This window comes from Misgurnus anguillicaudatus, chromosome 8 (genome assembly GCF_027580225.2).
Source record: "Misgurnus anguillicaudatus chromosome 8, ASM2758022v2, whole genome shotgun sequence".
NCBI classification, from domain to species: Eukaryota; Metazoa; Chordata; class Actinopteri; order Cypriniformes; family Cobitidae; genus Misgurnus; species Misgurnus anguillicaudatus.
Genome location: NC_073344.2, coordinates 13,867,973 through 13,892,140, shown reverse-complemented (window position 1 = coordinate 13,892,140; position 24,168 = coordinate 13,867,973). Strand labels below are relative to the sequence as shown.

General features: G+C 38.8%; 1 protein-coding gene across 1 annotated transcript in view; it reads right to left on the bottom strand.

Moving 5' to 3' along the window:
- itpr1a (inositol 1,4,5-trisphosphate receptor, type 1a) overlaps positions 1-24,168 on the bottom strand; it is a 64,097-nt gene that overhangs the window by 31,352 nt on the left and 8,577 nt on the right. Inside the window, 32 exon segments of the mRNA XM_073870347.1 lie at positions 1,197-1,338; positions 1,431-1,559; positions 1,875-2,000; positions 2,109-2,244; positions 5,464-5,579; positions 5,687-5,887; positions 5,968-6,093; positions 6,189-6,326; positions 6,415-6,492; positions 6,577-6,744; positions 8,195-8,360; positions 8,438-8,492; positions 8,575-8,701; positions 8,790-8,980; positions 9,102-9,249; positions 10,301-10,442; positions 10,520-10,771; positions 11,885-12,079; positions 12,288-12,407; positions 12,539-12,711; positions 13,586-13,744; positions 13,833-13,974; positions 15,510-15,670; positions 15,750-15,849; positions 15,935-16,089; positions 17,066-17,161; positions 17,311-17,457; positions 17,860-17,943; positions 18,658-18,756; positions 20,346-20,504; positions 20,644-20,730; positions 21,280-21,395. Coding sequence (XP_073726448.1) covers positions 1,197-1,338; positions 1,431-1,559; positions 1,875-2,000; positions 2,109-2,244; positions 5,464-5,579; positions 5,687-5,887; positions 5,968-6,093; positions 6,189-6,326; positions 6,415-6,492; positions 6,577-6,744; positions 8,195-8,360; positions 8,438-8,492; positions 8,575-8,701; positions 8,790-8,980; positions 9,102-9,249; positions 10,301-10,442; positions 10,520-10,771; positions 11,885-12,079; positions 12,288-12,407; positions 12,539-12,711; positions 13,586-13,744; positions 13,833-13,974; positions 15,510-15,670; positions 15,750-15,849; positions 15,935-16,089; positions 17,066-17,161; positions 17,311-17,457; positions 17,860-17,943; positions 18,658-18,756; positions 20,346-20,504; positions 20,644-20,730; positions 21,280-21,395 — 4,434 coding nt within the window.

Sequence of the window (24,168 nt, the reverse complement as noted above, 5' to 3'; positions counted from 1 at the left end):
TGTAGTAAATCGACTTTCTAACTGTTACTGTGGGTTCACACCGAACGCGAGTTCAAGGATTTGCGCAAGGAAATTACATACAAATGCAAAGACCCGATCAGACGCTTCCTCGTGCGGGGCGATGCGAATAATGCGATATGGGCGACGCGTTTGCCGCGAAAACACGCGCTATTCACCTCAAACGCGTCTTCGTCCAAGTTGTAAATATTCAACTCGAGCCAAAAATTTGCATGACATAAAGTAAAATCCCGTGAGTAATCTAGAGCGAGTAACGCGATGCCCCGCGTTTGGTGTGTATGTAGCATTAGAAACAGACACAGGTTCAACAATTTGCGCGTGTAGATTACAGACAAAGTCAATGTAGAGACGCGATCAGAGGCTTCCTCATGCGAGTCAATGCAAATGATGCGATATGGGCGGCGCGATGGCTTCGAAAACACGCGCTATTCGCCTCAAACGCGCCTGCGTCCAAGTTGAAAAATTCAACTCAAGCAAAAAATTTGCATGACACAAAGTTAAATCCCGCGAGTAATCTAGAGCGAGTAACGTGATGCCCCGTGATGTAGCATTAGGGGCGTTTCACATCTTTAGCGGGTGTAAATGCAGTATTTTGAATGTAGATGCGCTGCAAGCGTGCTCAAATAGAGAGCGGCACGCACTCTTTTTTTCAGGCGCGTCGGCACTGCAGCAAGTTAAAAAAATTTCAACTGTTTCAAATGCTGCATCGGGAAAGCATGTTGAAAAGAAGGAGGAAAGTGTTGCAGTCACGTTTTCCATGCGTATTCAGACGCGAAATGTGAACCGCCCGCTCAGTCAATGCCGTTAGTGTTAGGCAGAATGTATCCACTTTTATATATTTGTTGTATTGTCATTTGTTGTCACTTGCTGTATTGCGATTAAAGGGCAAATATTATGCCCATTTGTTACAAGATGTAATATAAGTGTCATGTGTGCCCAGAATGTGTCTGTGAAGTTTTAGCTCAAAATTCCCCACAGATCATTTGTTACAGCATGTCCAAAAAGCACTGTTCTCATGTGTGTCCCTTTAAAAGCAAAAGAGCTACTGCTTTGCAGTTAAAATTTCTTTGAATCCAATCTGAGACAAAAGTGGATTTTGCATAATATATGTTCTTATGACACAACAATTATTTACTTCACACTATTATTTGAAGACTGTAAATGGTGGCATGTCTGACTGTATTCGGGAGGAATCTTAGCCACGTCGCTCAGCACTTTGATGCAGGCCTCCACATTTCCCTTCTGACTCGGGAGCAGCCAGTTGCAGTGATAAACGCGAAACACTGCCTGTAGAAGCTGCACAAACACCGGCTGACGCGTCTGAGACAGAAAGAGAGAGAAAAAACAAAGAAAGTCAAACAAACGCAGTCCAAGTGATGTGCTTGAGCTGGAATAATGGATGTGATGGTCACCTGCAAGCTTGTGCTCTGATCTGAGAATGGTGAGCTGAAGAAGGTTGTGACGATGCTCATAATGGTTTCCGTAACATAGCGCTCCAGGACCGTGTCTGCGTGCTTTCGATCGCTTGTGTTATTGCAAACCTACAAAAAGCCAAGGGGGTTGTTATTACCAATAAGATCTTTAACATATTATAATATGACACCTAATAACCGATTATAGGGCAACTATTATGCCCATTGTTAAAGCTATTTTATATAAGTCTCAGGTATGACCAGAATGTGTGAAGTTCATTTATTACAGCATGTCAAAATGGGTGGAAGAAAAAACTTCATTTTTTCGTGTCTGTGGGCGGGGCCTTATCAGTGTGATGTCGCATTAACAAGATAATCAAAACAGCATGTCTAATGAGAAATGATTTTGCACAATAGGTACCCTTTACGTATATCTTGACTTACTCTGCAGATGTCCACCAGAAAATCATCAAAGAGTTTCCACATGTGATTGCTGGTGTAGATTTCCTTCATTTCAACCTCTGTATCCACATAGCAATGGTTCAGAAAGTTCACATAGGCCACCTTCACCTGAAGACACAGACACACCCTACTATATGAAGTGATATCTTCATTTGTCTTTAGAGATGTGCAGTGACTTAATGATACATTTTCATCCATGAAGCCAAATACACACACCTCAGGGATGCAGTCTTCATGCGTGACCACACGTACAATATCATCGAGAGGAAGCAGAGAGTTACACTTGATCTCAGTGTAGACGTTTTTTCCTTCAGTGCAAACAGCCAGCAGCTCCACCAAGTGGATGTGATACCTGCAAGTGTCGGGTTTTAAGTACACAAAATCACATAAAGTACAAACATGTATAATCTCTTTATAATGGCAAATATTTAACATGTCAAACAGAGAGGGTCGTGGCACCAAACATCAGTCCGAAAGAACACATACGAAACATCTAGTTTAGATCTGCAGACATCCAAGGAGAGGCACAGGGTTGATTTAAATTTTTATGCAGGGGCCTACATCCAAAATGTGCAAAAGTATACATTTATATAATAAATCATTTATGAAAGATAAATCATCCAACCTAGATGTATATGACGGTTTCAGGTGCTAAACTGAACTCTTAAACAAATACCTTGTTGAAATTAACAAATGTGTTGGTTTCCTAAGTAATCTACTTGTTGTTTATTTTGCTTGTTTAATAAATAAACTATGTTTAAAGTACTTTGTTGTTATTTATTCTTAGCGGAGTTTACCGGAAGTTACGTATTGACCACGAAAGCCACTTGTTTTTGTTGTTACTGCTGAAACTGTCTATACACTGCAAAAAATGATGTAAGAAAAAATGTTCTTAGTATTTTTGTCTTGTTTTCAATAAAAATATCTAAAAATTCTTAAATTAAGATGCTTTTTCTTGATGAGCAAAATGACCCAAGAAAAAAAGTCTAGTTTTTAGACCAAAATATCAAATTTAAGTGATTTTGTGTGTAAAACAAGCAAAAAAGCTAAATTTTCTTGAATTTAGTGTTTAAAGGAACACGCCCACATTTTGGGAATTTAGCTTATTCACCGTATCCCCCAGAGTTAGATAAGTCCATACATACCTCTCTCATCTCCGTGCGTGCTGTAACTCTGTCTGACGCAGCCCCCGCTAGCTTAGCTTAGCACAAAGACTGGAAATGCATGGCTCCAGCTAGTATACTGCTCCCAATAAGTGACAAAATAACGCGATCATTTTCCTATTTATGTGTTGTGATTTGTATAGTCACCACGTGTACAAATAACAAGGTGATATGAGACACAGCGATCTTTTAACAGTATACATACTGAGAACTATATTCTCTGAAGACGAAGCACTGCCGCATGGGCGGAGTGATTTGCACAACTCTGACCGAATTCTCTGCTCCTCACCAGGGGCTTCTCGTGTGCTGCGAGCAGATCACTCCGCCCATGCGGCAGTGCTTCGTCTTCAGAGAATATAGTTCTCAGTATGTATACTGTTAAAAGATCGCTGTGTCTCATATCACCTTGTTATTTGTACACGTGGTGACTATACAAATCACAACACATAAATAGGAAAATGATCGCGTTATTTTGTCACTTATTGGGAGCAGTATACTAGCTGGAGCCATGCATTTCCAGTCTTTGTGCTAAGCTAAGCTAGCGGGGGCTGCGTCAGACAGAGTTACAGCACGCACGGAGATGAGAGAGGTATGTATGGACTTATCTAACTCTGGGGGATACGGTGAATAAGCTAAATTCCCATAATGTGGGCGTGTTCCTTTAAGAAAAACGTTCAAGATTTTTTGCTTGTTTTATGCACAAAATCACTTAAATTTGATATTTTTGGTTTAAAACTAGACTTATTTTCTTGGGTCGTTTTCCTCATCAAGAAAAAGCATCTTAATTTAAGATTTTTTCGATATTTTTACTGAAAACAAGACAAAATTACTAAGAAATTTTTGAAAATAATTTTTTGCAGTGTGCACACTTAGTTTCTTACTTAGCATTTTTGTCTTGTTTTCAGTACAAATATCTAAAAATTCTTAAATAAAGAAGCATTTTTTGATGAGCCAAATGACCTAAGAAAATAAGTCTAGTTTTAAGACAAAAACGTAAGTGAATTTGTGCTTAAAACAAGCAAAAAACAGGGTAAATCTGCCAACAGGGTAAGAAAACAATTCAAGAAAAATTAGCTTACCCCATTGGCAGATTTTTTTTTTTACTTGTTTTAAGCACAAATTCACTTAAATTGTATATTTTTTCTTATTTTATTAAATTTTATTTTATTATTTTTTTAATAATTTTTTATTATTTGTACTAAAAAGAAGACAAAAATACTAAGTAATAAAGTCAGTTTTTGCAGTGTACAATAATGAAGAAATTCCTTTAAAGGAATAGTCAATTTTCTTAAAAGAAAAATCCAGATAATTAACTCACCACCATGTCATCCAAAATGTTGATGTCTTTCTTTGTTCAGTCAAGAAGAAATTATCCCTGGATCCCAAACCGCCTACTTCCATACTATATAGTACGTAAAGTAGCGCTTTTTACGTACTACATAGTATGGAAGTAGGCGGTTTGGGATCCAGCATATGTTTTTTTGAGGAAAACATTGCAGGATTTTTCTCATTTTAATGGACTTTAATAGACACCAACAATTAACACTTAACTCAACACTTAACAGGTTTTTTCAACAAAGTTTCAAAGTACTATAAACAATCCCAAACGAGGCATAACTGTCTTATCTAGCAAAACGATTGTCATTTTTGACAAGAAAAATAACAAATATACACTTTTAAAGCACAACTTCTCGTCTAGATCTGGTCGTGATGCGCCAGGTGACACCACGCAATACGTCATGACGTCAAGAGGTCACAGAAGACGAACGCGAAACTCCGCCCCAGTGTTTACAAGTGTGTTGAAAGAGGACCGTTCCTACGTTGTAATTAATGTCTTTGTGTCAGTTTATTGTTTACAATGGTCCGCAATTGTGCGTTTTATATATGTAACACGTGACGTCCCTACGTCACTACGCATTTACGTTAGGTCGCGCTGGACCGGACCCAAACGAAAAGTTGTGGTTTAAAAGGGCATTTTTTTTTTCTTGTCAAAAATGACAATCGTTTCGCCAGATAAGGCCCTTATGCCTCGTTTGGGATTGTTTATAGTCCTTTGAAACTCTGTTGAAAAAAACTGTTACGTGTTGAGTTAAGTGTTAATTGTTGGTGTCTATTAAAGTCCATTAAAATGAGAAAAATCCTGCAATGTTTTCCTCAAAAAACATAATTTCTTCTCGACTGAACAAAGAAAGACATCAACATTTTGGATGACATGGTGGTGAGTAAATTATCTGGATTTTTCTTTTAAGAAATTTGAATATTCCTTTAATGGACCTTTTCGTGCACATACAAACATATAAAATTGCAGAGAAAATGTTAGTTAGTACCGGTCTGATCTGACCATCAAAAAAAAGACACAATTTATAACACAATAGGGTATATAAAACAACACAAAAACATCTATTTACCTGAGCGCACTGTTTTCATCAAGCCGTTCTCTCTCAAGGCGCATCATTACAACCAATGACTGAAAAGATGCTCGATCATTATAAAACACCAGCACGTCCTCGCCTGCCGTCACCAGCTACACAAACACACAAAAACACTTCACTGACAAAAAAGCTGTCTAGTCAAACACGGCATGGAGCTGGATTTAAGTTTCATATCAATATCTGTGTCTGGCCCACAGACCTCAGCCATCACAATGTCTTGACATTTCTTGATGAATTTATTCTCGGCCTTTACGATGGTCTGCAGGAACTTGAGGTAGTGGACGCTGCGTCCGTGCGTCTCGATGCAGTGCACAAAGTGTTGCACCACACGTTCATTAATCTCACTGCACAGCTGAAAATTATTCATGAAGATGTGCTGCATGGTCACTGCCTCCAGAATCTACATACAGAAAAAGAAAGGGATCAGGTGAGCAGTTTAACCCTATGCACTTGTGTGTTTTTGTCTGTGTGCCATCTTACCCCAGGGTTGAGGAACAGGTTAATGTGTTTGTGGAGCAGAGTTTGGTTCTGCTGGTTTCCGGCACAGAAGTTCTGCAGGAACTGATGGGCTAAAGTCATTATCTCCTGCATCTGAACATCTTCCCCCTTTAAAATGTACACAAACACACATACAGTATAAAACAAGTAAGCAGCAATTTAACAAAAAGATTTGATCTAAACAAAAGAAGCCGTACACGCACCTTCTCGTACGGGATCTGCAGCAGTTCCAGGACGACACTGTGCGCTCCCATGTTCCTGAGGAGCCGCTGCTGTTGTTTTTTGTTCTTCTTCCCTGAGATTCCCTCCAAGACACACAGTTTACTGAGCCTCAGCAAGATCTAGACACACACACACAGATGTTCAACATGCAAACGCATACTTGACTCCACAGAATATCCAAATTGTTCATGAAAACACCGACTGCACCTCCTTCACAACTCTGTAGTTTGAGCTGCTGGTGCTCTCTGCTTTGGGTTTGTCTGATCTACTGGAGCTTTTGTCACCCTGTCAGAGCACAAAAGCTTGTTTACGATCATCATGTTACTTCTAATATTAATTTGGTGAAATACTAAAGGAACATGTCCTGACCTTGTGATGAGCTTCATTGGTGACCTCCCCAGCATCCAATCCTGAGTCGGACCCCTGTCTTTTATACACCCACAGCTCTGATTTCTCTACTATAGACCTCAGCTGGTCAAGATCTGATTTGATCTGCTTATAATTTTCCACGTCCTGACTCGTCACCAGGAGCTGAACCTGAGTGAATCAAACAGAACATTTGCTTTCTTTCCAAAAGTAGATTTGAAAAATATTTTCATCAAAAAATGAAAAGAAGAGCTCAAGCCCACCTCTGCAAGTCAGCCAGGGCGCGATTACCAAAAACCACGCCCAGGCTTTAGGGGTCAAACGCGATCGGCGTGGTTTGATTGGAATAATGTGAGCGTGCCCTAAAACATTTGCACAGTACTGTATATACTGTATTATACACTCACCTAAAAAATCATCAGGAACACCTGTTCAATTTCTCATTAATGCAATGATCTAATCAACCAATCATATGGCAGTTGCTTCAATGCATTCTCCTGAACTCCAAACTGAATGTCAGAATGGTAAAGAAAGGTGATTTAAGCAATTTTGAGCGTGGAATGCTTGTTGGTGCCAGACGGGCCAGTCTGAGTATTTCACAATCTGCTCAGTTACTGGGATTTTCACGCACAATCATTTCTAGGGTCTACAAAGAATGGTGTGAAAAGGGTAAAACATCCAGTATGCGGCAGTCCTGTGGGTGAAAATGCCTTGTTGATGCTAGAGGTCAGAGGAGAATGGGCCGACTGATTCAAGCTGATAGAAGAGCAACTTTGACGGAAATAACCACTCATTAACCGAGGTATGCAGCAAAGCATTTGTGAAGCCACAACACGCACAACCTTGAGGCGGATGCGCTACAACAGCAGAAGACCCCACCGGGTACCACTCATCTCCCAAACAAAATTGGACAGTTGAAGACTGGAAAAATTTTGCCTGGTCTGATGAGTCTCGATTTCTGTTGAGACAATTCAGATGGTAGAGTCAGAATTTGGCATAAATAGAATGAGAACATGGATCCATCATGACTTGTTACCACTGTGCAGGCTGGTGGTGGTGGTGTAATGGTGTGGGGGATGTTTTCTTGGCACACTTTAGGCCCCTTACTGCCAATTGGGCATCGTTTTAAATGTCACGGCCTACCTGAGCATTGTTTCTGACAATGTCCATCCGTTTATGACCACCATGTACCCATCCTCTGATGGCTACTTCCAGAGGATAATGCACCATGTCACAAAGCTCGAACATGACAATGAGTTCACTGCACTAAAATTACCATCACAGTCACCAGATCTCAACCCAATAGAGTATCTTTGGGATGTGGTGGAACGGGAGCTTCCGCCCTGGATGTGCATCCCACAAATCTCCATCAACTGCAAGATGCTATCCTTTCAATATGGGCCAACATTTCTAAAGAATGCTTTTAGCACCTTGTTGAATCATTGCCATTTAGAATTAAGGCAGTTCTGAAGGTGAAAGGGTGTCAAACACAGTATTAGTATGGTGTTCCTAATAATCCTCTAGGTGAGTGTATATACAGTATATACAGAATGGGACAACGTTCTTATTTCTAAACTTGAGCAACTTGTACTTATATTAGGTTAAATAAAGGTACAAATACCTGCTTGAAGGCCTGTAAGACTTCCTGCCTTTGGCTGAAGTGTCGAAACAAGAGATGTAGGGCTCGTGATACCAATGGAGGATAATCGTGCATGGTCAAATGCAGCAGAACTCTCAGAAATGTTCGGCCACCATGATCATCAAGGTCCAAAGGAGTCTTCTCTTCACTACAAACACACACACATACAAACATGTACACAAATGCACTTACATCAAACATTCATCACACAACTTTAGTTCTTACCTTCCTCCAAAAATCCCTTCCGCCTGTTCCTCGATGTGCTCAAAGTCCAGTGCGCCTAACAAAGACCGAGGTCATTCACAAAGCACTGTACATGACTTGATACAGTACAGTTACGAAAATATAGCGGCTTACTTTACCTTGAACACTGGCAGGGGTGTCTTGGTTTATAGATGGATCTGTTTGAGATGTGCTCTCATCAAACTCTTTCTTAAAGATGCATAGCAGACAGGAGATCCTGTAGTCCAGGCGTACATTCAAAATAAACTACATACATGACAAGGAAAGACTAAGATTATAATACATTTCTTTATAATATTGTGTTTTAGTTATAGACTACAATGTATTTTGACACCTGCAGGATCTCAATGATCTTGAGTTTGGTGTCCATCACCAGTATGTCTTGTTTCTGAGGTTCAGTTTGGGTCTTAACTTCATCTCTGTTAGGAGGGTTGTGAGACGTAGATGGCAAAAACCCACCGCCCCTCAACACCACCTGAGTCATCAGCTCTCCTACCCCGTGAATGGACCTCATCACATTACTGCCTATAGACGAAAAAAGCGTGTTTATTTCATCTGACCATGTGTCATGCATGACTATACTTAAGTGATATGGTATGCTCAGATGTATGCTAGTTATGGCCCATAACTGGATAAAAAATCTGACCTTTGCCAGGATCTCTATCCATCTTGATGGGGAAGGGGGTGCTGATATGGACACAGTCCAGGATGGCCAGAAGGATTTTTGTCAACCTCAGCAGGTCGCTGAAGTTATAAAAACCAAAATAGATAAGGTTTCTTGCCAGGTTCACCACCTATAGCACAAACAGTGAAAAAGTGCGTTTAAAAAAATACACAGCAAAACAAATGAAGAGTTTGGTTCCAAAACGCGATAAACGCCATTTAAAAAAAATGAGTTACTGCCAAAATCAGTATTGTATCAGGTCAGTATTAAAACGAACATTTAAAATCCAATATCCGCCGTGTTATTCTGTCATCTTTTCTCCCTTTTTTCCCAAAACACAATAAACGCTAGTCCTCCTTTTCTGCGGAATGCAATAAATCCGCTCAACAAATCACAGCGCACCATTCCACGCATTGTAAACAACAATGGCGGCACTTTGAATACACACAGAATTCTAGTTTTCCTCATCTTGTACTTCGTGATCAACAAACAAACAAAAACAAAATAATACTTTTAAGGCATTGCTAAACCTGTGGTGGTTTTCTGTGACAGGAAAAAAACGTAAGCCATCAAAATCTTATGCGAGAGGCACTCGGGAGACGGGTGCTTGTTCTCCCGACAGCATCAAGCTTCTATCATGCTAACGCATTGATCTCAGGGGATCTTATGAAAAACTTTTCATTATTTTTCAAGAAGCCAACGAAAATCGAGCAGGACCAAAAAATTTTACAGCTGATTGCTGTGAAAAAAGTTCAGTTACAACGTCTCAAGGATGACAGCAGCAATGACAGTGTTATTAATATGACAAAGTAAGTGTTTTGATTAATGCCATTAATGTTTATTTTTTTAATCGGTGTATCAAATCGAATATAACATGGCAAAGATAAATGCACATTTATATATTGATTCAATAGATTTATAGCATTTTGAAAAAAAAACATGTCATGGTTTTTTATAATAAATCTTTGAAAATCAAATTATATATTAGAATTTTTATGTTTTTATAACCTAAAGATGCTATGTGAAAGTTTGTAACAGAAATGAGTTTTCATCTTGTCACTTTCTTGGTAAAGAAAACATGTTTTTACCGAAATTTTTCAAAATGGATTTATTGCATTTTGGAACCAAACTCCTCAAATATTTGTCATGTTTTACAGTAAAAAAAAAAATGGGTGACACACCTCAAAAGTAAGCTTATTTTTCTCCTTGTCAGAGAACGGGAAACTCTGGCACACAACATCCCGCAGGTAATTCTCCACGAACTCCATCGTCTGCGAGAAGCGCTCCTTCACCTCATCACGCGATGTTCCATCATTATCGTAACTAGGAAAATACAGAAATCCGATCACCTGTCACTCACAAATAACCCACATAAGCTGACTACCAAGGGAATCGCTTACTCATCAATGGCAATTTCTGAAGGGATTTCAGACCACAGCCGAGCGTATTTGACAGGCGTCACCTGTTCCTGAGGGTCACGGTCTACATGCATGTGCAGCATCATACGGCAGAAAGAGGCTCTGAGGTCAAAGGGCAAATCTTCGTCTGACATGCAGCGCAGGATTAAATCCACATCCAGCTGGGCCGAAATCTTGTTGATGGCCAAATACTGTCGATCCAGACACATCCGTGCAAATAAATTCAGCTGATACCTGGCAGAAAGATGTTAGTATTCAAGTACTGTTCGGAATATAAAGCCATTTTGCATCACATTTCTGTGTGTGTGTGCACATGCTTGCACACTAAAGTTCAAAAGCTTAGGGTCACTTCTTTATTTGTGATGCATATATATATACTATAGAGTAGTATTACATCCTTTATATCTCCGAAGAGTCTTTAGTTTTATCAGTTTATAAAAGACAGATTTAGCTTTATCGATTCTTTCCGATAACATACGAAAAAAATCTGAAGGAGGAGTTACGAACTGCGGGAGGAGCGAGTCACGAGTCAACACTTTATACAACGCTGACTGGATAACATAACACAGAAGTCTTACGTACAGCATGCAACTCATAACCCGATTAGGACTTTTCAATGAAATAATGGTTAAACAAACACACACGCAAAACTCACTTGCTACCCCGGATAAAAAACGATATCCATTGTTTCCATAATGCTGGCTTTCTTCTCCTTACATCCAAAAACACACTTCTTCTTTCGTGCCATTGTTGAGTCTTGATATAAAACAAAGCTGTCGCGTGAAGTGATGCTTGTAACTTAGTGTCCTCGGTTCTCTCCCGCTGATTGACGTGTGGGCGTGGTTTTCCAGGGCAAGTGCCCATAAAAAGAAGTGATACGTATAGCTTATCCCTGAAAAGTCAGCTGGACCCATATTCGAAAAAAAACCTGTCCGAAACTTGTACGAATCCTGGCCAAGTGCATTCGGCACTTCCAACTGCTTTTTTGACACTTTGCATTTGTTTAGCATGAGGAAACCAACTCTTAAACTGTGTTAATAAGTCCGAATGCATGAAATAAAATGGAACCTCCCCTTTAAGGAGACGACAGGACAGTACAGGGTGTAGAGAGGGGATGGGATCGGCCAAGGACCTTAAGCCGGGATTCGAACTCTGGTCGCCGGAAGTGCGTCTGCACCATATGTCGGAGCACTGTCCACTCGACTCTGACTATAAATGTACTCTTGGCATTTTATCAACCAGATTCTTGAGGTTGAACTTCAAAGCAAACAGCTCATGAAATTCTTTTAGTCAAGTGAGCCTAAATTTTGGAACTTTAGTATAAAACGTAGGTGTGTGCGTGCATACCTGTAATAATTGATAACTTCATAGTCTTCTTTTTGTCCTTCTTTGGCATCTTGTGCCAGTTCTCTAATGCTTTTGCTCTTCCCATCTCCTCTGCTGTCTTTCCAGAACAGCCAGACCTCCTCTTCATCTTCCTCTTCTTCCTCAGCGGTTTCGCCGAGCACCGCTCCTGCCACTTCGAACCGGGACAGCACCAGCCTGACACATACACACACAAATGTTGGCATTCCTTTCATTAAAGAGGCTTTCCGCTGACTTTTATTGTTTTATGTTTAACTAACAATATTCAATTTCTCCTAACTCTCAATCAGGATCACGTTCGCTGGCATAATCTAACATAGTATTATAGTGTGTAGACCAAAACTGAATATAATGTGCAATGAATAACAGAAGGTAGGGGCTGTACTTGGTGTCAATGAGGATGTCTGCATTGGCTGGATCCAGCACAGCATTACAGATGAGCTCTTGGGTAACCGGGATGGACTTATTCATGGACACACACAGATCTGATAAGTAGTCCAGGAATCTAAAAAAACATACAACTTGATCAGTCTATCATTAACATGACAAATTAAATGAAACATTTTAATATATAAAGACCTTTTATGGAGATAAATCTGGTATCTCTTTACAAAACACAAACATATAAACACAGACCTTGGCTCTCTGTTCTTGCGCACCAAGCTGACAAATGTGTCTATCTCAGCTGCTGTGATGTGTTTCTCCAGAAGCTTTCTGTTATTGTGAAGAAGGGCTGTGATGGTGTCTTCAGCAAGCACATCATATCCGATCTGCTTTTGCATAAAGCGAAACTGTTTTGCTATGTACTCCTATAGAAATAGAATAAGAGAGACACTGTTTTCTTGTGTAGCCATTTACAAAGTTGACAGGTATTGTAAAGTCTTAGATTTGATTAGTTGTGTAGTGTAATTCAGCCTTTATTTTGCAGATGAATTGGTGTATTTTAGTTTAGATAGATCTCATTGGAATTTCCAGGGTTCCAACACCTTAGTTAACTTCAAATTCAAGGACCTTTCGTGGACTTTCCAGGTCCACTACCCTCAAATTCAAGGACTAAATGTGGGGACACATTTCAAGTGATAGCAAGGTTACATTGTGCTACCTTTAAAGATACATTGTTACAGTTCCCTTTCGAGGGGAACTCGCGCTGCGTCACTGCGGTGACACTTTGGGGACGCATCCAGGGGTAATTGCATCTGAATGTGTATATCAAATTCAACCAATGGTGAGGCTTAACAACAAAGACATGGGGGACGCGGGAGCCAGGAAGTATATCGCTATCTGAAATGTTGCCAAAGATGGCGCTACAGGGACGCAGGAAGTATGGCAAGGGAGACGCAGCGCCTCGTTACCTTCTCAGGGAACAACAGTTACATACGTAACCCGAGACGTTTTCGTTTGTCTAACACAACTAAACAAAAAAGCATTTTGGTATGAATCAACATTCGCAAATAGAAGATATAAGCATTTAAAGCGAACAGTTTAGCACGTGTGCTTAAAAGGCTTGAATTTTTATGATATTACCCTACACTACACAAGGAATAATATGGATTTTTTCTCGCATAAAATAGATTCAAGCACTTTCAATGACCTGTATCTATGTATGTATATTTTCAAAAACTTTCCAGGGCCTTGAATTTTTCCCCCCAGATTCACGAACTTTCAAGGATTTCATAGCGTTACCTGATTTTTGCGATAGTCCTGCTGTGAATGACGCAGGACTCTATAGCAAAGGCGACAAATGTGACGGAAGGGGGCGTGGCGTTGGTCCGCAAGCTCCTCCAATCGTAGCATAGGACCATCTCCACTGTCAGTGAATGGGGCCTGCAACAGCTTGAAAATCTGTCCAGTTACAGAAAAGAGGAAAATGATAAACTGTAGATTTTGGGACTAGAATCTGATCATCTTAGATGAGCAAAATCATATATGCCTGTTTAAGTATGTTCTGCTCTCTCATGAGTTTCTGTCGCTCTCTGTTTGGCTTGTTGACTGTGATCTCCAGCACGTCTTGAGCACTGCTGGGAATGTCCACCACAAAATATACCAGATCCTCCAGCAACTTCGTCACTGATCTGTGGGTGAACAGAAACATGGTGTGTTTGTGTATGCGTGGTAAGAAGAAAGAGAGGAAGGCAGGATTAAGGGAAGGAAGAAAAGAAGGATGGATAGATAGATGGATGGATGGGAAAGAATAGATGGTTAAATGGACAAATGGATGTAAAAATAGGTAGATGCATGAAAGGATGAAAAAAAGAAGAAAGGATGGATGGATGGATGGATGGATAAAAAAATGACAGATGGTTGAATAGATGGATGGAAAATGACAAATGAACAAAAGGATGGATGATGGATATATGGACAGACAGATAAAAAAGAAAGAAATATGAAATGCTATATGGAACATGGAAGAACGGATGAATGGATTAAAAGATAGATGAAGGATGGATGGATTGATAGAAACATATTGACCAGATGGATGAAACCGATGGATGAACAGATGCATATAAACATGATAAAAAATGATGGATGGATAAAAATATATGGAGGAAAGAATGAAAGAAAGGATGAATAATAGGAACAAAAAAGACTGAAGGATGGATGAAAAATGGATGAAAGGATGGATGGATGCGAAAATGACAATTGGATGGATGGAAAAAGGACAGATGATAGAAGAGTGGATGGAAAAGGACAAATGGATTAAACAAGGGCTGGATGGATAAATAGATGAAAAAGAAAGGAAGAAAAAAACTGCTAGATGAATAGAAACGCAAATGGAAGAATAAAAAAGAAAAGATGGATGAAAGGATAGATGAAACATGGAAGCATGGGTGGATTAAAAAATGAAAGGAAAAAAGAAAGGAAGGATGGATCAATAGATGTAGAATAAAGATGGATGTATCAGATCGATGGACAGATAAATATAAAAAATGATGAGTGGATGGATGGAAAAAGGACAGATGAACGAAACAACAGATTAATGGATAGATGTATAAATACATGGATGAAAGAATAAAAGGAAGGATGAATGGATAGAATGAAGAAAAAATTACTAAAGGATGGATGAAAAATGACAAATAGATGAAAGAAAATACGGATGGACAGATGGAAAAAGGAAAGATTGATGAAAGGATACATGGATGATGGAAGAATAAAAAATAGATGAAAGGATAAAAGGAAGGATGGATGGATATGTAGATAGAAAAAAGACAAATGGCTGAAAGGGTGGATGAAAAAGGCAAATGGATTAAAGAAAAGATGAATGGATAAATGAATGGATATTAAAAAAACAGACTGATCAAAAAGGATGGATGGATACATAAAAAACGGATAGATAGATGGAAAAGGACAGATAGATTAAGCAAGGGATGAATGGACAAATGAATGAAAAAATATATAAATGAAAGGAAGTATAAGTTGTAGATGGAAAAAGGAAAGATGGACAAAAGGATGAATGGAAAAATGACATATGGATTGATGTATGGATGGAAACGGGCAGATGAAAAGATGGATGGATAGAAAAAATATAAATGGATGAAAGAAAGTATGGAGAGAAAATAGACACATGCATGACAGAATGAACTGATGGATGGATGAATAGAAGCTCTACCTCCTCTCATTTTGGGTTATGGTGCCCTTCTCAAGTTTAGCGGCAATGGAAGCTAATACTTTACTGGCATCGTTGGCAAAATCCAGATCCCTGACCTCTGCTGGAGACACTGGCACTATGGCAAACGCCTCTTTATCCTCTTTCAGAGGAGATGTTCCTATCTGATACACAGATGAACACATTTATTAGTGGACGAATTTATTGTGACCCAATCACAGTCACACAAAGACAAAAACTCACTCTTAGCATGACAGGTTTCTCTTCATCTTTGTCTATTGGCTGGTTGGTGCTATGGACCCATGTATTTGTGCAAAGATGCCGGAGTCGAACGTACGAGTTTCTGATGAGCAAGACGACACGCTTAATACAAGTTTACTTTATCAGAAGACTTTACATGTGGCAAAGAAGCTGTAATTTCTATTTACCTCGGCACAAGTGAGTCTCCCCCTCTCAGAGTGGTGGGGTCCAGCTCAAAGATAGACGAGATATCATTGCCATCAGGAACAGAAACCAGCGTGTACATAACCTTATCCTGAGGGTTACGCGGACGTGCCCGCATCACTTCCTGCTCGGAGTCCAGCTGTGAGGCGAAAGAGGAACAATGTATCAACAGATAACATCATAGCTCATTTGGTTCTGTTATTCAAGATGACAGCATGTCCTATGTGGGCTTAAAGGGACGCTCAACTTTTTTTGAAAATATGCTTATATTCCAGCTCTCCTAGAGTTTAACATTTGATTTTTACCGTTTTGGAATCCATTCAGCTGATCTCCGGGCCTGGCGGTACTACTTTTAAGATAGCTTAGCACAATCCATTGAATCTGATTAGACCATTAGCATCGCGCAAAAAAATAACCAAAGAGTTTCGATATTTTTCCGATTTAAACTTGACTCTTCTGTAGTTACATCGTGTACTAAGACTGACGATAAATTAAACGTTGCATTTTCTAGGCAGATATAACTAGGAACTATACTCTTATTCTGGCCTAATAATTAAGGACTTTGCTGCCGTAACATGGCTCCAGGAGGCGCAATGATATTACGCAGCATCCGAAAATAGTCCCCTTGGTTACTTTCAATAGCAGGGGACAATGTCCTTGATTATTTCCTTGATTTAATTTTCTGTCGGTCTTAGTATATGATGTTATTACAGAAGAGTAAAGTTTTAAATAAGAAAAATATCAAAACTCTTTGGTTATTTTTTAGGGCAATGCTAACGGTCTAATCAGATTCAATGGATTATGCTAAGCTATGCTAAAAGTGGTACCGCCAGACCCGGAGATCAGCTGAATGGATTTCAAAACAGTAAAAATCAAATGTTTAACTCTAGGGGAGCTAGAAAATTAGCATATTTTCACAAAAAATTGGAGTGTCCCTTTAACAAATCTGTGTTCCAATAAGTCAAAGGGAACTCCTGTGGTGAAAATGCGGTGAACATCACAAACCGTGTCCTCTGCTCTATCAAGCTCTATATAAACAACTATGCTTGATTTATGCCCCTTTTGTGTTTGTGCATTTCTGTGAAGTCTTATTCTGCACGGCATGTCAGTCTAACCTCTGCGGCAAGGTAATGGCCGGTCGCCAGGTGTTTAAACCTGAAGAGACTGTTCCAGTAGCCCGCCCCACCTCTGCAGGGATCATGCTGTACAACCTGCAAAAAACATAAAGCACCTGCTAAGGTTCCCAAACCGATTTAAATCACATTCACATGCTCGAAAAACAATTATCAGTCGTTCTTTCCATTATAAATAAACATCTGGTAAACTTCACAAAATTATAAAATAACAGTCCTGAACTGACCTCCACCTCCCATAGTGCTTTGCTGCTGGTTGCAGATGTCGCGGACTGCCGTCCGGTGGTGCGCAAGAAGACGTACTGTTTTTTTCTGTGTTCGTCGCACGTTAGAAATTTCTCCTGCTCGGCATGAAACAGCCTCACCACGTCACCCTGATAACACATACAATTTTGGTTTACAGTAGGGACGGGTCAACTAGTAGTTTTGAAGTCACAATGAAATTGAAATTAAAAAAAAAAATTGAAATTTTGTTTTTTTTTACAAATGACTTTATCTGTAAGCTTTAAAAAAATCGGTCAAGAGGAATGGTGCAAGGCAGGCCCAGGAAAAGATTGCTTTGATTAGCAATTAGCAACATGACGGAACTTCCAAGGATCCAATCAATTGTCAATGGACGACTTCAAGTCCCACCCTACCTTTTTTCTAATTTTTAGAATGATTTTCACTTGGAAATATTTGGTGGGGAAAATAAGACAATTGCTTCCATTTAATTACTTCCATTTCCTTGTGACTTTAAATTATGATTTTTGTGAGGATATGTGTGTAAAACTTACACCTTTCAAGACAACCTCCTGGTTGTCGCTCCATTTCATGAAGAGAACAATTTTCCAACTGGTGGTACAGTTCACTGAATTTACCTGTTGGAGAGTTTCATTATTTAAGAAAAAATGTGAACCAAGTGTACATGAATTTTAGTCAAATGACCAGTCAACGTGCACTCCATGAGTCAGCATGCACTCCATGAGTTTGCACAAAACCTGACGATCCATGTTCTCCGAGCATGATTTGAAAATGTTGAGCATCTTGTGATGTTACTGAATGCTTGGTTTTGTTGAAAATTTGTAAAAAAAAAAATCAATTTTTTTTGTAATTAGTGACCTACAAATACTAAAGAATCTTCTTCAGTATCTAATTTAGTTTTTTTTTTTTTTACATTTTTTGGGCCTAATTTAGATTTTTAATTCCCAGATTTTTGGGAAAAAAATCACTTTAGAATTTTCCAAATAAAGTCCTTAGCAACTGCACTCACCCACAAAAATAAAGTTTTAATATATTTGCGGTTAAGAAATTTACAAAATATTCTCATGGAACATAATTGTTTTTCATAATATCCTAATTATTTTTGGCATAAAAGAAAAATCTATAATTCTGAAGTTTTGGTTTTGCTACAAATATACCCATGCTGCTTTTGACTGGTTTGTGTTCCAGGGTCACATATTATAAATTATTAACCTGCTTTATAAATGAAAACATAATTTTATCAGTTCAGTATATCAGCAATAAATCTTAGACACACACAAACAATTCTTAAACCCTGACCCATGTATATGTTTGTGTGTGCATGCTTTTACCTCATTGCACCCTGGATTATCTACAAGCTGATGGCTACTGGCATGAAGCGGCTGTCCAGCGTTGACAGGATTTAATACAACCTTATCTCCGATGACCACCTGAAATAACAAACACAAAACATCACCAAACATAACCAGTGGACGACTTCTGTCTCCATATAAATGTGAGCACTGTGAAAATTGTTTAAACACTAATGCTGCGTACGCACCAAAAGCGAAGCATCGCGTTCCTGGCTCTAGATTTCTTGCGGGATTTAACTCCCATGTCATGAAAATCTTTCAATGGGCCGTACACACCAAACGCGAATTCAACTATTTGAAAGAGTAGATTATGTACAAAGTGAATGCAAAGATGCTAACAGACATGAACCCGGGGCAATGATAAGGATGCGATGCGGGAAGATGCAACTGACGCAAATTTGGCAAGATGATTGCCGCAAAAACATACGCTATTCGCCTTAAACGCCTCTTTGCGCAAGTTAAAAATATTTATCTTAAGCGAAAAATTTGCATAAGATAAATCCTGCAAGTAATCCAGAGCGAGAAATGCGCAGGTTCGCATTTGGTGTGCAAATAGTCAATGCGCAAATATATGCGAATTCGCGAGGGGCAATGCGAATGGCGCAAATTGGGCAGCGCGAATGCTGCGAAAACACGTTATTCGCCTCAAACGCATACGTTGAAAATATTCAACTCAAGCTAAAATTTGCATGACACGGAGTTAAATCCCACAAGTAATCAAGAGCAAGGAACATGATGCTTTGCGTTTGGTGTGTACGCATCATAATAAATGTTTTTGTGTTTCGCTGTCCAACATGGTCTTTGCGAATTGGGTGGGCTATTCGTTTCAAACGCGTCTTCGCACAAGTTGAAAATATTCAACTCAGGTGAATAATTTGCATGACACAAAGTTAAATCCCGTGAGTAATCTAGAGCGAGGAACACAATGTTTTGCATTTGGTGTGTACACAGCATAATGGGGCGTACACACCAAATGCGAATTCAACAATTTGCGTGAGTAGATTACATGCGTCAATGTGAAATAGTCAATGTGCAATAGTCAATGTGCAAATAGTCAATGCGCAAATAGTCAATGCGCAAATAGTCAATGCGCAAATATATGCGAATTCGCGAGGGGCAATGCGAATGGCGCAAATTGGGCAGCGCGAATGCAGCGAAAACACGTTATTCGCCTCAAACACATACGTTGAAAATATTCAACTCAAGCTAAAATTTGCCTGACACGGAGTTAAATCCCACAAGTAATCAAGAGCAAGGAACATGATGCTTTGCGTTTGGTGTGTACGCATCATAATAAATGTTTTTGTGTTTCGCTGTCCAACATGGTCTTTGCGAATTGGGTGGGCTATTCGTTTCAAACGCGTCTTCGCACAAGTTGAAAATATTCAACTCAGGCGAATAATTTGCATGACACAAAGTTAAATCCCGTGAGTAATCTAGAGCGAGGAACACAATGTTTTGCATTTGATGTGTACACAGCATAATGGGGTGTACACACCAAACGTGAATTCAACAATTTTCGTGAGTAGATTACATACAAAGTCAATGCAAAGACTAAATGCCAATAAATGCGAACTTGCGCGGGGGATGCAAATGATGTGAAGTGGGTGGTTCGATCGCACAAAAACACGTGTTAATGCACTATTTATAGTGTAATATGTACTCACATTGTCTCCTATAGAGCGGAGCTTGTAGAAGGGCTGAATGTAAAACCAGGAACCTTCATTTCCAGCAGCATCCAGTGTCACACGCATAGCATTTTTTTCCAGGAGAGCCGGCAAGCGCTTATTCACAGTCAGATACTTATTGCTCTTAAGATGGAGAAGCTGTAGAGATGCACATTCACCCACATACACAATTTTTTATCTCTTTTTCATAGGTGTGCAAATAATCAACCATTCAAGTGTTTACAGACAGAAATAATAACATAACAGTAACATTTGTTTACATTTCTGTTAGTTTTACCTGGATGACATTGCCGTACTGAATAACTGTTCCCAGAAGCTTTTTATTTTCAGAGTCATTTTGTTTCTTCTCTAAATCAGCAGCATGCTAAAGAAAACAATCAATTTAGCAAAATAAAATGACATCATCTTATTGTCTCAAAACCTAGTGGGATGCTTGCACAGACAACATTTTTGGTTTGAAAAAAAGGTGCTAACTACTTAGTAAATTCTCACATGAGCACAAAGTCATTACCTATCAGAAGTATATGCACAGACCACTAAACCACAACTCTAAACAGATCTTGTAATGACTTGATGTGGCCATTTTCAGTGTGCAGAAAGCTAAGTAAAGATAAAGAGAGTTTAATAAACAATAAGTGATTAATGTTCTTTCAAAAACTTTTTTCCAGCTGTGGTGTTCGTACTCGACGACACATCTTTAATGTTGTTCAGATCCACAGAGCATTCTCCAGAATCAATTTAAATTACGAGCAAGTCTCAGTTTTTGATTTGTTGGTAACATTTCTTTGTTTTGTGTATATATAAGGCATTTGTTTGTTTCCAGCATGACTGTCAAGTCTTGGCTTCAACCAGTTTTCATCCACAGACGTACAGGACAGGGGTGATTAAACACACAGACGTAAACCCAACTTACATGAAGTTTGTTGAGGAGAACTGTCTCTGTGGTGCTGGTTCCTCCAGGTTTGGCAGCTTTCCAGAACTGTTTCTGTGCCGAGTATCTGTTCATCGGACATAGTCTGAACAGACAGTCTACAGAAAGAAAAAGAGAGAGATAAAATCGCATTTCATCCAAGCATAAATAAACAACACAAGCATCACTCATTACTCATGCAACCATACAAACCCAACTGAAGTGTTTCAGACACACAAAAACTCTTTAATGATGAGGATGACAACCCTAGTTAGTGTGTAATGTTGCTATAATAGCATGAATAATACCTGTAAACGATAAAGCCCAAAGTTCACTGCCAGGCGATATATTTTCTTTACAAGAATTCGCCTTTCAAAGCCTACAGCGAATGGCCGGTTTGGACTACAGCCCTCTACTTCCTGCTTTAATGATGTCACTACGAACAGTTTTTTGACTAAACTCCGCCCACAGGAATACGTCAGTCGCCAGCTAAGCTAACGACAAGCTAAAATCACAACACACTAAACAAGCTACACAATCAGAACTCGTTACGTTTTCTGAAGGAGGGACTTCATAGAATAAGGAAGACATCAGCCCGTTTTGAGGACAGTGGAAACAGCGCTATTGAGATAAGTAAATTGCATGAAAAACAGCGGTTTTTTACACTTGAAATATGAACACATGTTTTATTGCACACTGAAAGAACGGGACCTTTAAAGAGCACCTATCGTCAGATTCACGATTTTACATTTCCTTTGGTGTTTAAGTGTGTGTAAGTAGTTAACAATATACAAAAGATAAATACCCTAAAGTAAACTTAAGCCCTATTCGAACGGGATTCGTTTTACAGGGGTAGATGGAGTAATGGCGTGACAGGACGTCTGTAATATTTAGTATTACCTGAGGTACTTTCTCCAGACCTTTTTACAGAAGATAAGTCGTCCTAACTTACTGACACTGTCCGTAATGATTACTGACATGGAGCATTCAGACGGGACTAAAATCACTGAGAAGCGCTGATAAAAATTGCTTTACCCCACCTCCCTATGTAAAACTAATCCCATTCAAATAGTACACTGTAAAAAATTTGCTGTAATTATGCAGCTGGTTGCCAGTAACTTACTGTAGAAGATAATGACTGAAAATGTTTTATGTTCATTTAACTTTTTACAGTGTACTTATAACGCGAGTTATCATCTCCAACGTAAATCTCCTTTCTTGGACTACAAAAAACACACGGATTGTATGCAACAGATTACATCCTGGGACTGTTAACGTGGACAAGACCAACATTATCATAATTCCTCCAGCTTCAGACTTGTAAGTGAACTCCTGTTAGCATTGCATTGTGAGCGAATCTTTTAAACATAGTAAGGACCGTCACATTTCCGGCTGAAGTCAGTGCCATAAGCATAAACAGATACTGTAGCCAACTTTTGGGATTCCCAGGGAACATCCATAAACATAAAAATATATAGCCTGAATGTAAAGTTGCTTTGGATAAGAGTTTCTGCAAAATGCGTAAATGTAAAATTATTATGGAAATCAGTATGTAAACTCAACTGAAATGTCTCGCGCCACTGAACCACATATTCACCACATATTCAAAGTAATGTATGGAAAAAGGCATAAATAATTTTGGTTAAAGTAGAAAATGTGTAATTGAAGAGTTTCGTTGCAAAACGAGATAAATCCATTTTTTAACATTTTTGTCAAAACATGTTTATTATTATGTTATCATGTTATTATTTTGTTTTATGATGCAACTTAGCTGTATTTTTTAAGTTATGAAGGTTTAAATCAAAACAAACCAACTGCAGTTAAATTGATATTAATTGGAATGCCCAATCAAAAAACAAGATTTCCGAACAATTAAAAAAACGGATTTATCTCATTTTGCAACGAAACTCTTCAATTTTAGATGCTGAATAAATTTGCCCTTATAAATGCAAGGGCTAAAATCAAATAAAAAAAATCTACAAATACTGCCATTAAAAAAGGCAAAGAATTACATTTCCGAGACTAGTTTGCGTATTTAACTGATACTGTAATGGTTACTGAAAAGGATTAGTATCTCATATTAAGTCCAAAAAAAAAACTTTATATGAGCACAAATCAAAATGTACCCACTGCCCACAATTAAGGAAAAAGATAGCACATACACACAGAGCCGGATTAAATAAATGGACTACACTAGGCAGGCTGCATTTTTTGGGCCCCCCCATCGAGGTTATTTATGAATTGAAATCTAAAACTTACCAAAGTTACTAATAAAAGTGAATTCACATTTTACATAGCCTAGTCTTTGCTTACAAATTGGTTGTTTGTATACCAAATCAAGTCATGTGTTGTATATTAACCAGTCTATCAGACAATTTTTTGCTAAATTTATTATTTATACGTCATTACAGGGCTCTATTAAATGCTATTAAATTATTTTCACCTTATCCATTGGGAGTGTCATTGTTAAGGCAGTAGTACAAGTAAATAACCAATAGGTGTCAATATGCTTCGCTGCATATTTCTCTTCAAGATTGAGAATCGCAACGAAATCCTCGTCGAGCAACACGTCCACTGAGGTAAATGTCCTCAAAACACTGGTTATTTATGTTTCAGTTATATGAATTATATAATAACAGTTTTATATTATGTATAACAGTTTTATCTCGAAGTAATGGTAGTGCTAAACTCTAATGTATCGTTTCTGAGGCTGCTAGATTTTTCTTTACGCTATTCACGTTTGTGAAGTGAATTTAAAGCACATATTGCTTGCATTTGACTTAGTTAGCCACTATCCATTGGTTTTGTTATCATGTTTGGTATCTAACGTGATTTTTGTGGGGCTTAAAGAAAAAAATCTTGACCCCGCTAGTTCTGCCATTACAGTCATGA